At 35.8% G+C, this 13,649-nt stretch overlaps 2 protein-coding genes across 5 annotated transcripts in view; both read left to right on the plus strand.

Annotated features, from left to right (window-relative positions):
* The first annotated feature begins 7,191 nt into the window (after positions 1–7,191).
* LOC136807989 (major facilitator superfamily domain-containing protein 8-like) lies at positions 7,192–12,047 on the plus strand. 2 transcript variants are annotated; one of them, XM_067064621.1, is made up of 11 exons: positions 7,192–7,333; positions 7,577–7,680; positions 8,325–8,368; positions 8,864–9,104; positions 9,257–9,370; positions 9,675–9,875; positions 10,112–10,205; positions 10,368–10,502; positions 10,626–10,729; positions 10,874–11,082; positions 11,197–12,047. In XM_067064621.1, the coding sequence occupies exons 3-11, from the start codon at positions 8,339–8,341 to the stop codon at positions 11,419–11,421; spliced, it is 1,353 nt and encodes a 450-aa protein (XP_066920722.1). In that variant the 5' UTR covers positions 7,192–7,333; positions 7,577–7,680; positions 8,325–8,338; the 3' UTR covers positions 11,422–12,047. The 2 variants fall into 2 exon arrangements, with proteins under 2 accessions (XP_066920722.1, XP_066920720.1); XM_067064619.1 differs by lacking the exon at positions 7,192–7,333 and adding an exon at positions 7,356–7,475.
* A 762-nt stretch (positions 12,048–12,809) lies between these two features.
* Positions 12,810–13,649, plus strand: part of LOC136807994 (mitochondrial inner membrane protease ATP23 homolog) — a 46,415-nt gene continuing 45,575 nt past the window's right edge. For 2 of the 3 annotated variants that reach the window (XM_067064627.1, XM_067064626.1), the window contains exon 1: positions 12,810–12,916. The gene's annotated coding sequence lies outside the window, so the exon portion shown is untranslated. The remainder of the gene's footprint in view (positions 12,917–13,649) is intronic. The other variant, XM_067064628.1, reaches the window with a different exon arrangement.

A 13,649-nucleotide genomic window follows, 5' to 3' on the forward strand; every position in this document is an offset into this window, starting at 1 on the left:
AAAGGTTATGTTTTGATGTGATTTGATTGTTGAGGTTAAAATATATACGCGCATACTTTACATTGATTTTCCAGGAATACAAAAGAAGGAATTAAAATATGTGATTACTAAAACCTGTAAATGCATAATTAGAATAATTAACATAATATATGCATGGATCGTGCATCGCGCATCGTGAATCGTTGGAGAAGCTGAAGAATTTGATGAATGAATATAAAGCGCTTTATATTCTATTTACACTCTATGTTGTTACAATGGTGGTCAAACAGTATAGACCTAACTCTTCATCACAAAAATTAAGCCAAAGTCCCGCAAAGGTGGGACAAAAATCAGTTTTTTGAAGTTTACAAAAAAACGTCACATAGAAGATCTTTCAAATTCAGTATGTGAATAGAGCAGTAAAAAATGCACTTTCTTCTATTTTTTCTTTTTTTGCAAAAGTTCCAGAAATGAAAATAAAGGAATAATAATAATTGAATAATATCCACTGATGATCCACCACACTATGTAAAGCTAGAATATTTGGCATATTCTTCGCTTGAGAAGATGATAGACAGATTAAAGTTTTTCAGTCGCGCGGGAGCTCGCTGGCGTTCTGCAAGCGTTCTCGGTTCAATCCTTGGACTGTGTTAAAAATGGTAGACTCAGCTGTGACAGATCATTTCGATGGAAGTTGTCGGAATGTTTACAAGACTCTTGACAGAAAATCCTTTGTTTTATTGTCAATGATAACAGTGCCGTTATTAATTTTGTTAGATCTGACATATTGATGTTTGTAAGTGCACTTTATAGTTTTGATTCCCATCAAAGAATTATTTTCTGGTTTTCATATTTTTAGAATGCTTTTTTAGAGCTTTAGAGCTAGCCAAGCTGTCAAGGAAGAGCGAGGTGGATGCGTTTAAACCTAGAGCAATTATATCGGGCGTTAGAATGGTGGTGCTCCTTTCGTCTTGAAAAGCTTTGACTTACGCCAATATCTTACTTTATATTTGCTCCTTACGCCAATACGCCAAAAGTAATTACTGCCTCACGCCGAATATATTCGGCGTACTGTGCACTAATTCCAGGCTGGTCGATTGCCCCAAGATGTGAAACCTGCATTAAGATATGACCCGTTTGCCCCAAGATGTGACCCCAAAAAGCTGCCCCAAGATGTGACCCCACTTGCCCCAAGATATGACCCCAGAAAAAATCACTGGGAAATTATAGGTTTTGGTAAGTGTACTGGTTGAGTTGATGGTTCTGGTGAATATACTGGTGGATTTGATGGTTTTGGTGAATCTGCTGGTGGATTTGATGGTTTTGGTGAATCTGCTGGTGGATTTGATGGTTGTGGTAAATCTGCTGGTGGATTTGATAGTTTTGGTAAATCTGCTGGTGGATTTAGGACCACTCACGGTACATTAAATCACTCAGCAGATTCACCAGAATCATCAACTCCACCAGCAGATTTACCAATAATTACCTCTATTATTCTGAACACTTTGCTTGTGTTTAAAACGTTAACAATTTTGTATAAAACAATATGTTTTGTATAAGAAGCAATTAATGTTTTGGTTCAATTGGTTCAGTGTATCAAATCTCTCAGTTTAGTTGACACTTTGGTAGTATCTTCACTGCATCACAGCGAAAGGTTTTTTTTATTTTAGTTTGTATCTTTGAAAGACCCCATCAGATTTAGGCAGGGCTGTCGGATTTAGGACCACTCACAGTACTTTTAATATACTTTATTTATTTCTATTTTAGAGTCAGGGAAAATTAATATAATACATAATACATAACAAATATATACAACATATGACATTATTCTTGGCGATGAAGATAAAACACCATTATTTTTGTTCTGGCTGGGATGAAATGAAGTGATAAGGCATCAACACTACCTTTGTAGCAAGTCATAATTCTTGGTTTGTATCTCTACTTGGTACACAAACCATATAAGACTAAGCCACACCTCACTTGTGTTACCTGTTTCAGCTTTCACTAAGTCATTGGTGAACCACCAGACAAAACATATTGTCTGGTCTGTATGTAATACATAAAATCCTTGAATTGCTCAGAAACACAAGTTTGCGGTAAGTTGAAAACCCTTCTTCAGGGTTCAGACAGACCCTGGAAAACCTGGAAAACCTGGAAATATGATAAATTTTCAGAAAAATCAGGGAAACTCAGGGAAACCCAGGGAAAATAAATTTTTTTTACCAGACTGCTCAGGGAAACTCAGGGAATTTTATTTTTTGAAGAATGAATGGAAAAAACAGATTTAAAAGTTTTTTTAGTTTTAAAGTGTTTATTCATATGCAGTATTTGTAGCTTTAATTTTTACCTTAGGTTTACCATTTGATTTGTGTGCCTTTTGTTCAAAGATACATCTCTTTTGACTCTGCTTAGTTTTTATGGTTTGCTTGATACTCAGGGAAAAAATAGGGAAAAATAGCTAAAATGAGGAATTTCTCAGGGAAAAAACCTTTGAAAATTGATTAAAATTCAGGGAAACTCAGGGAATTTTGTTTTCGAAGGTCTGTCTGAACCCTGTTCTTTAACGATAATATATTAAATTCATACTCATTCAGCTTTCACAGGTGAACTACCAGATCTACCCATCTGGTCTGAATAATATAAGCATAATAACTCACAGCTTTCACAAATTAGTGAACTACCAGGTTTCTAATCTGGTCTGGTATGAGTTCCACCAGTGCATCACCACAATTATTCTTTGACCCTGACTGCCATCCAGATGATACACTGAAGTCATTTGTGGAATTCAGTCAAGACCATGAGCTAAAATCAGCTATGTACCCGGACCCGCCCAAAGTGTTGTTGGATTCTGCCATTCAAAGATGGAAGTTTGGAAACAACAACAGAAATCCAACAATGACAGAATACAACAAAATCATCAACCAATAGAAATCAAAGGATATGGTTGCTAAATTTCTGGGTATATACTCATCACGAAGACTTGTCAGTGATTGGACAATGGCATCACCCACTGACAAAGCCAGAAAAAAAGTCATATGGCAACAATTCAAAGAGGCAATGCAATTGTACTACAAACCAACTGAAAATCTGACTTTGAAGTACGTTCAATTCTGGTCTCTATGCCAGGAAAAGAAGGAAACGTTCATAGCCTTCTGCAACCGAGTCAAGAAAGAAGCAAAACACTGCTAATTCACATGTGATAGTCAAAATTGTACAGCTCTGACAATCGCAGTCCGAGACCAAACAATTATTGGAACATCAAGCAAAGAGATCAGGGAAGAAGCATTGAAAAACTCGTGGGACCTTGCCACACTGAGAACAGAGGGCATGTTACTAGAAAACGCTGCCAAAAGCGCCTTAGAGATCAGTGGTGAAGGCAAGGTCAACAAAGTATATGGGAAATATTCCAGAAAGAATCCTAACACTAATAGACGGCCTCCAGCTCCACCATCAAATAAAAACAAGAAAACAACATGTTTCTTTTGTGAGATAGTTGGAAAAAAACAAGATACACGCCAAGGAATGTCCATCTAAAAAATCTGTTTGCAGCAAATGTGACAGAACCGGCCATTACGCTAAAGTATGCAGGAGTTCAACCAAATACAAACCAGTGAACAAACTAACTGAAGAATCAACACTAGAAGAAGAGGATCAGTTTTCTCTGCATGATGTAGAGCAATTCTGATTTCATTCAAGGATTCTCCCAGAAAGCCTCAACCCTCAGGGAACTTACGAAGAAAGGTAAACGATTGGGAAATGGGAAAAGAGGCACAACGACGCTTTTTATTCCTTGATAGAAGCATTTCAGGAGGATATTTTACTACGTTATTTCAACCCAGTCGCAACTACCTTCATCATTGTTGATGGCTACAAAACAGGCCTCAGAGCAATATTCGCACAGGGACTAAGCCAGTAGCGTTGGCCTCAAGAACGACAAATACCTCATAAAGTAACTGCCCTCAGCTAGAGTTAGAAGCTGCTAGTCTTGATTTTGGCTTGCGAAGATTCCGTGAATATGTTGTAGGATCACCTACTCTTATCAAGGTGATCACAGATCAAAAGCCCTTGGTTCACATATTCAACGGTCGTCGCAATGGCTCAATCAAGACGAATAGAATTAAATCACCAAGGCATTCCCTTCATAGCTGAATTCCAAAAAGGCTCGCTAAATAAAGTAGACTACGTGAGCAGACATGCTAGGAACATCTCCAGTCTACCAATGGAACAAAGAAAAGAATGCAATGAAATTAACAAGCTACTCTATACGCTCCACACAACACAAATAATTGATCACATCACCCTTGCTAACATAGACACACCAAACAGGATAAAACCCTAAGTAAAATACAAGACTACTTGAAGAAAGGCTACTCAAAGATTCCGCAAAGCGCCTCAAATGAGGTCAAGAAATTTGGTCCGATTCTTCCAGAACTAACTATTGTTGCCAACGGCATTATATTTAAGGACAATAGAGTCGTCTTGCCTGAGGCTCTACAGCAATTAGCAATTGAACTAGCACACAGAGGCTCACATCCAGGGCAGAGTGGCATCAAGAGAAGACTAAGATTCCATTTCTTTTTTCATTGTATGTTTGAAAAAGTGAAAAACTTTGTGACACGATGCAAAGAGTGTGCAATCTTTGTGGACAAAAAGACAACGGTTTCTGGTGATTCTGCTGGTGGATTTGAAAGTTCTGGTAAATCAGCTGGTGAAATTTCTATAATTCAAACCTCGTGTATTCAAAACTTTCTATAATTAAATTCAAACAATTTTGTTTCGTCTTTTCAGCAATCTTCTCTTCCTAATTCGATTTTCTGTGGACTGTCAGGCATTTTTGCAGCTTTTATAGGTTAACAATCACAAATTTTGAATCCAAAGATGCAAAGAATTTTCAAAGAATTATGTAAAAGGAAATGTGAAAATTTACTTATGGACAAACTACTACACTATTTTTCTCACTTTGTTATGAATAGCCCCCAAAATCTTTCCTGGAAAGTAGAATACTTTAAGTGTACATACTTTCGAGTTAAAAATGATAATTTTTCTTTAAAGTCTGTCCAGATATAATTGGCAGTGGAAACAAGAATGCCTGTAACTTTTGATAGTCAAATATAATTATGCAATTTTTTTTTGCTTGTTTTAGAGAATCAAAAGCGCTATATTTGAATGAATTTTTGGTTGAAAAATTCGCGATTTTTAGCGGTTAAATTTGCGATTGCAAAAATTGAGCTTATTTTCTACTTATGCTATAACGTTCATTTTTACACCAGTGGTAGTTCAACCTTAGGTTAAGAGGTTTGACAAATTTCAAGGCAAACAGAAAAGTCATTCGGAAGATATGGGACCCGAAATACCCCTTGGTAGCACTTTTCTGTGAAATATCAAATCTCCAACTTATTACTAAAAACGGGGGTAGTGATATGATTGATAAAACAGTTTTTCGATCATAACACATTTCACGATCTCTTTAATGACCTCATAGCCAAACTGTGTTTAGTTTTTTGGGAATTAGCAAAGTTCTTTAATGACTTAAAAATAACAAAGGCAATTGAAGTTCATGCTTATTTTTCAATAAAAACAATTATACTGTGATTTCACTTCGTTTCGAAATAATCAATGATACCAATAATACCAATGCAACAACACTTAACCTTTTCCAACTTTTAATTGCACCTTTCAAAAATGATAACCCCCGTTTTTAGTAATAAGTTGGAGATTTGATATTTCACAGAAAAGTGCTACCAAGGGGTATTTCGGGTCTCATATCTTCCGAATGACTTTTCTGTTCGCCTTGAAATTTGTCAAACTTCTTAACCTAAGGTTAAACTACCACTGGTGTAAAAATGAACGTTATAGCATAAGTAGAAAAAAAGCTCAATTTTTGCAATCGCAAATTTAACCGCTAGAAATCGCGAATTTTTCAACCAAAAATACATTCAAATATAGCGCTTTTGATTCTCTAAAACAAGCAACAAAAAAATTCCATAATTATATTTGACTATCAAAAGTTACAGGCATTCTTGTTTCCACTGCCAATTATATCTGGACAGACTTTAATTCGATTATTCATGTCAAAAAGCTTTAAAATTCGAATTATCGTGATTTTCTATCGTTTGAACTCTCTGTAATTATATCAAAATTTTTTCCCCTTTGAGGATTTGAATTAACGAGAGTCTACTGTATTTGAAATTTTGAGGAAAATGCTTCTAAATATATGTATCACAAGTTATGGCAGTTTGTCTGAGAAATTCCGATGAGAAAATTGACAAAAACTTTTGACGAGTTGAAGTTTTTTTGGGCAAGAATAAAAAATTATTTTTTGCACCGCAAATGACAGGTAATTTTCATTTGAAAGAGCAAGCACTCAGCAGATTGAACAAGAAACATCAAATCCACCGGCAGATTCACCAAAACCATCAACCCCACCAGCAGATTCACCAGAACCATCAACTCCACCAGCAGAATCACCAAAACCATCAACTCCATCAGCAGAATCACCAGAACCATGAAATCCATCAGCAGATTCACTAAAACCATCAAATCCACCAGTATATTCACCAGACCCATCAACTCCACCAGTACATTTACCAAAACCTATAATTTCCCAGTGATTTTTTCTGGGGTCACATCTTGGGGCAAGTGGGTCATATCTTAGGGCAGCTTTTTGGGGTCACATCTTAGGGCAGGGGTCACATCTTGGGGCTGTACAGGGTTAAACAACGTGCAGCAGCTAGCCAAACATATAACCAAAATTTGTAATTTTTTGTTGAGAGAATGATCGATTTGATAAGGATTACGCTTAATAATAAAGCCAAAATAGCTGTGCTCAAAAGAAATTGGTCAATGTGTAATTGGAAAGTTTCTTAGAAATAGTCTTCTCCCCCTTAGGTCTTTCTTTTTCTGCTATCTTATTTGAATCAGTTCGCAAAGTTGGCATTGATCAAATTTTTTTAATGTTCCAGGTAATTTAAAAACAAGTGCTCAAGTTTAGGTTGAAATTCTGAGAAAACTAGAAATTTTATCAATCCATTTTTATTTATTTTTTGGTATTGGAAAGTGAAAGACATTAAATTCGGTTCAGTCGTTCAAAAGTTATGAAGCAAATACGAAAAAAGTTTTGTTCGAAAAAAAACATTAAACCTAATTTTATGCTGGTTTAATGTTTGATACAATAAATTCCTTAACAAAAGCTTACTTTTCGATATTCTTTTCAGGGCTTCCACTACAGGCAGTTTAACTTAGCACTTTCATGTAGTTGATTATAAAACCTTCTTAGTTGTCTCTGGGCTATCCTGGGTCCATCTAATGACACGAGAAGTGTACACGATGGGGAAAAATTGAAGCAAATTTTCATGTAAGTTCTTTGAAATGTTTGCTTCATAATTATATTACATTCTTACAACTAGTAGAATAGACAAAAAAATGTCATCGGATGATGATGAAAAAGATCCCTTGATTGCTGGCTCAGAGGGAATCAATTATGACAGCACAATAAGGTTTGTCAATGTAATTTTTCTATTTAATTTCCAATATATTCAAATTCAATAACTTTATAGGTTAGCACCAAACCATAAAAATCGGAATATTTTCTTTATAGTAAATACACCAGAACACCATCAGTAGAGTCCTATATTCTAACGGATAAGGAACGTAAAAGATCAATAAGAGTGATATACGCGAATGCATTCATTGGAAGTATCAGTAAGGTTCATTTAGTGTTCGTCCAGATCTAGTCTTTGTTGACTCTAACAAGTAGTAAATATGGGTTTTTATTTTATTTTCTCATTTTATGGCCCTTTGAGCTTCAAAGCCTGTTTTGCCAAGCTGACAAAGCTTGGAAGAATCTTTAGGGTATCAAATAGTTTTTTAATTAATCATTTTGGCTAAGAGAGCTTACAAAGTCAATTTTACTGTTTCTTATTTGTGAAAGCTGATTGTGCAGTCTGATAGTGCTTAAAGAAGAGTAGAAAATGGGATGATTTGATAATTTAGTTTGACTTTTAGTCCCCTAAAAATGCCTGATATGTCTTCAGAAATGCATTATTTTAAGCTAAAATTTAAATAAAAAGTTTTTGGCTGTTTTCTATTGTAGATCTTTCCCAGCTTGGCAAAAACTGCTTTTGAAATCCCATATAAACTATATAACCAGATATTACTACCTAAATATACTACTTGGAAAGGTGGAAGAAAAAAGCAATTTTGCTGCTTTTCACTGCTGAGAAATTGATTCTTTGTTTCATAGCTCATTCTATAATGTAATCCCTTTGTAAACAGCTTGAAAAGCTATCTTCCTGCATCCAATATTTTCTCCAGAGACCTGGTAACACTATTTCTTCTGTTCTTAGGCTTTTCTATTGTAATGGCATCATTGTGGCCCTTTTTACAAAAAGTAAGAAAGTACTAGATTTTATTCTAATTATCATTTCACTGAACTTTATTCCAAACCAATTTATGCTGCCTTAAAAAGTGAAAGAAAAAAAGGTTTAATAAAATCCTAAAAGATTTTGAGATAAAGAGGTCCCCAAAAAAACCTTTTCTCAATAAAAATGGCTAGAATTTCTTATGGTTTTGACTAACTGATGTAATGGTGATCGCTCACTTTTTGCAAACTACCTCTTGAGCCCTTGCCGAGTCCAGCTATATTGTAGGCTGTCTAAAACAAAAGCCTTCGTCTACTTAAGTGCAAATTTATAAGGAAAACGTTTTGTAAAAAGAATTATCTTCCCATTACAAAAGGTCTTTTTAATTTTTACTCTAGCACTTGGGTCACACAAAACCTCCAAGCCATGATTTAATTATAGCCAAAATTTGTTCGGGAAATGGGTGTTACCATATGAGAAGAGGTACATCACCTATAAATCTTTCTCTTTATAATATTTTTAAGCTTGACCACGAAGTGTCCGAATCATTTCTTGGTTGGGTCAATGCTGGATACAGTTTTGCGCAAATGGTGTCCGGCATTTTCATGGGCTATTGGTGCGAGAAAAGGAATGCAAAAGAGCCAATCTTTGTGTCCATCATTTTGCTTGCTGCAGGCAGTCTACTTTATTCTTATGCTGAGACGTTCGGTAAGAAGGGAATTTGGGTGGTCCTTGGAGGTAGAGTGTTGCTTGGTACCAGTGCAGGTAAATTTAAACCTCTTTTCCTTGCTTTATATTTTCTACTTCAAATGACATTCGAATCATACTGCTTTTGACAAGTTTTTTTCAAATGATCACTAACGACTATCCAAGGTTTTGGATCGTCACCCTTGACCATTGTTTTATTACATTTTCAGGTGTTGTAGCAGTTTCCAGAGCTGTTGGAGCACAACTGTCAACGTTAGAAGAACGTTCAGGAGTTATGGCACAATTAGCTTTATGGCAAGCTATCGGTTTCTCAATAGGTCCAGGTATAGCTACTCAGAGTTAAGCTCTGTTGAAAGATTTTAATGTACTGTATTATAATTTATCCAATATTCATTCTTGAATGAGTTAAATATTTCTACTGTTTTACCGGATTGTGATGGACATAGAACATTTGCTGATGAAAGCCTATTAAAATTATAGTGGATGGACTATACAGCCATGTGAATCCAGATTGGAATATGAGGAAACTGAAAAATAAGACACCAGTACCTGGCGATTCAGTGCAAAAATACTTAATGTACTTGCACCACTTCCTTCCTTTTACCTTTCTGCTGTTCTTTCTTTCAGCTTTTCAAGCTATGGCCAAACCAATAGGATCAAACGAATATGAGATCAAAGCCATCAAGATGTACATCAACGTTTTCACGTTACCTGGTTTCTTCATGATAATTCTCAGCATCATCAACTTTGTACTTGTTGCTCTTTACTTTAAAGAAAATGTCCATGCTAAAGAGAAAATGAAAAAAGAAAGTCGCCGCTTAAGAAGACGTAAGCATGATTTTTGATCAGGGCTTCCAACCCTCTTTGACCATCTGATGTGAGAGCTTTTAAGCCTAAGGAAAGTTTTCTTCTTTTGAATTTGGTATATTGTTTCCTATTTTTAAGAACAGTTAATAGTATAAAGTAATAATGCCATGGCAGCTTGTTTTATGAGCTGAAAAAACTTGTGTGAAAGCACGCACTTATTGACGCTATTATCACGGTCTATATCCCTTGTCATTTAGAATCGACTTCATTTGAGCCGCTTGACACAACGATTGTCTTTACTTGTCTTTTGCTCTGGTTCATCGCTCTCTCCATATTCGCTCTCAATGAAACGTAAGTCAAACTTATTGGTGGAGTCACAGCAAATTTAAATGACTGCCTTCTACAGATATCATGTTCGCTTTATTCTTTTGTTTATATTCCCGTTGCATCAAATTAAGTAATGCTTTGTAGAGTTTAAACTCTCAACTGATGTTCATTTATATCTTTCTTCAGGATTTTATCACCAGTTGTGATGAACGAGTATGCATGGACACGCAAACAGACAGTCTTCAACACATCCATACTTCTTTCTGTGGCTGGTGTCATTGCTATCATCTGTTTCCTCGCCATCGCACCTCTCGAGAAAAAGTAAATACGATGAACATTATTCGCTTGGTTTTATTGTGTGTGAGAGCCGGAGTTAAATAGCAATGATTTTATGTCAATCAGCTTTCTCTTTCATAGGAAATGTTTCAATTTATTTCTTTTCAGGTTTGGCGGGAAGAATGTTTTGGCTTTTGGGTATTTCTTAATGTTGGTTGGTTTTGTTATCTATTTGCCCTGGGGCCCAGGTTACCCAAAACTCACTCATGAAGGTAAAACTGTTAATTATTATTATCTCTAACTATAGTCATCTCCATCATAACTTCTTAACACCATTTTGTGTATTGATTCGTGATACATTGACATAAAATTCTGTTTGTTAGTAATAAACTACCAATCTTATTACTATTGGACAGTGTTGAATTTCCAAAATGGTACCCAAGTAGTGAACGAAGTGGTTGAAGGAGACGGAGGTTGCCCATATCACTACGACTGGTGTAGAAATACTCCCAAATTACATTTTGCACAGTTCCTCACTGCTGCTACACTCGTCGGGATTGGATACCCAATAGCTGCAGTTTTGCTAAGTACACTTTACTCCAAAGTGATTGGCCCATTCCCACAGGTATGCAGAATAGACTTTTAAACTTTTATCAAAATTCTCAATTTCAAGCTCCTAGCCTTTGCTCCTGCTTTTGTTTGTATACAATCTCTGAAATATATCCTATTTCTCTTTCAGGGTAAATATATGGGATGGTTGACAGGGACAGGTAGTTTAGCCCGTGTAGTTGGTCCTATCTACGTGACAGCTGTCTATCAGAAGGGTGGTATTCGTTGGACGTCTGTCAGTATTTGCTTGCTCCTGACCATCACCATGTGTATTTTTGCATTCTTTTGGAAGAGACTTGTTCCTTATAATGAAAGGTTCAGAACTAAATCACGTCTGTCAAGCGTTACTGCTTAAACCTGAAGAATTTATTTGCTGTTTGGTAGCCTGGAAGGAATGAAATCTTCTATTTATTCATTGGTAAACTAATTGGTGCACGTTTTATGTGCAGGCTATTTGGTTTGACTTGAAATCAAAAACCTAAATTTGACCCGAACCATGTTTAAATGAAGGGATGTGTTCCAAACAAAAGTCAGCAGCGAATGTTTCATTCTAAACAACACGAGACACTCGATATAAGGTGCAAATCAGTTGGTTGACTCTTCCCCTGGTTTGAGTTCTAGTAAAATAAATCATGTCAGATGGTAGCTGACATGGACACCATTTGACCAATGTGTCAAGTAAACAATAAATAGATAATTTTATAAAAAATGATGTCTGTAAATTTTATATTATAAGAAATTTGAATTTAAACTCCTTATTCACGATGATGTTGAGGTCAGAAAATTATTTTGATAAAATTTTATTTAAATTAATAATATGATTTTATACATGTTAAACATGTTAACATTTACCTTTTCATAATAGCTAGTATACTTTTTCAACGTTTATTCGTTTATATCCATATGGCCTATCAATATTTTTTAATGAATTTTAATTTATTTTACTTTTTGATATGTTTGAATACACCTTTATAACAATTACTTTTGATTTTGTAACATCAGTGAGCTGAAATGAACAACCATGGTTGTGCTCTACCGGGGGAGGAGGTTTACTCAGGCAACTTTTTAAGCTGTGAAAATATCTGACAGGGGCACAAGTTCTGACAGGGTCCGGATTTCTTTTAAAAAAGATTGAATTGCATCTGACAAGGTCCAAATTACGTGATCCTAATTTTGTTCGTTAGAGTCCATATTTCGTCGAACCTTTGTTTGGCAGGGTCTAACTTTTGGTTAAATATTTTGCGAAATCCAGCGGCCCGTTCCCGTCGGACGTCAAGGTCAGTAACTCCTTTGGTACCTTTCTAGACCCTTTGTCCTTGGTTGCCGATTTTTCAGTAAAATTACAAGAGCAGAAGATGATAGGAAAATAAACAAAACAGTTTTCTTAGTTTTATCTTGGATCACGATGATGTGGTATTATTCGAGTTTATCGATTTTTTCAGACCTAACTGAATGCTTGATTTGGGCCTCTCCACTCTGGGTATATTTGAATTTCCCCATTTATATTTTCTGGTAACTCGATGAATGACTTATACTTTAGGCGTATAAACTTTCGCGAGCAGAAACTTTTGCGATTTTCGCGAATTTAAGCACTTTTCGTGAAAGTACTTTGAAGATTCTTGAAAGGGCAATTCGCGAAAGTTTATACTCGCGAAAGTTTGTACGCCTAAAGTATTACATATCTTTAAAATTTTACCTTGCACTTCAATCTTTTTTGGATTAAATTAAATAATTTTTTTTTTCAGGGAGAAAATTAGAAAATTAGAAACATAAAAATAAAACAAATCGATCAGATCAGCAGAGTGCAACAAGGGAGAGTTTGAAAACACAGAGGAAGGTCATCGCCTTGTGTAAGTTTCACTTATTTTCATTTGACCCTAATTTTTATTTCGAATCTCCTCCTTGCTTTACATTTACTTCCTTACAATGGAGAAATCAATTAATTAATTGATAAGAATAGGTTCTCACGAGTACCTCCGAGAGGTTGTTTACAAAACATGCGCAGGGTGAATGTGATAACTTGCGTTCGGTGAGAAAAGTCACCCCTGGACCACTCAGTTGGACTGTGTGCTCTTCCTTCTTTCAATTCATTCACTGAAAATCTTCTCTTCGAAAAGGGAAGGTTATTCTTTTCCTTTCACCCTGATGAAACCGATAGGGGAGAAGCTAGGTTAACCCCACCTTCAAAAAAAGAGATTCAGGGAATAAGAATTCTAGATGTCGCCAGAGAGTTTAATGACACGCAGACGTGAACGAGTCTCGAGGAATCCGTTCAAAAGAAACCGCTCTTATCATTCATCACTCATTCGCTAAGACTATTATTTCGTCCAACATTTCTGTCTTTCATTTACAGCGCATTTTTATATAAAGCACATATTAATCTGCCAGTCTTCAGTCCGATATACGGATTGTTCCCCCTCGCCCTCTTTGTATCTTTAGCTTTCAATTAATTGACCGAAAGAGATTTTGTTTATTGATAAATCAACAGGCTTAATTACCCTTCTCTTATCATAGTCAGTGGCTTTGCACAGGAGCCCTCATCGTTTGTGTCATCATTCTTTTGATCTGCTTGTCTTCGCTTTT

The sequence above is a fragment of the Clytia hemisphaerica genome, unplaced genomic scaffold (assembly GCF_902728285.1).
Source record: "Clytia hemisphaerica strain Z4C2 unplaced genomic scaffold, Clytia hemisphaerica genome assembly, whole genome shotgun sequence".
Taxonomy (NCBI): Eukaryota; Metazoa; Cnidaria; class Hydrozoa; order Leptothecata; family Clytiidae; genus Clytia; species Clytia hemisphaerica.

Excerpts from the sequence above, each read along its gene's own strand:
- LOC136807989 (XM_067064619.1), top strand. The coding sequence starts at position 7,402 with ATGTCATCGGATGATGATGAAAAAGATCCCTTGATTGCTGGCTCAGAG. Across the intron at positions 8,369-8,863 it reads TGTGGCCCTTTTTACAAAAA|CTTGACCACGAAGTGTCCGA; the intron begins GTAAGAAAGTAC and ends AATATTTTTAAG. Across the intron at positions 9,105-9,256 it reads GTTGCTTGGTACCAGTGCAG|GTGTTGTAGCAGTTTCCAGA; the intron begins GTAAATTTAAAC and ends TTACATTTTCAG.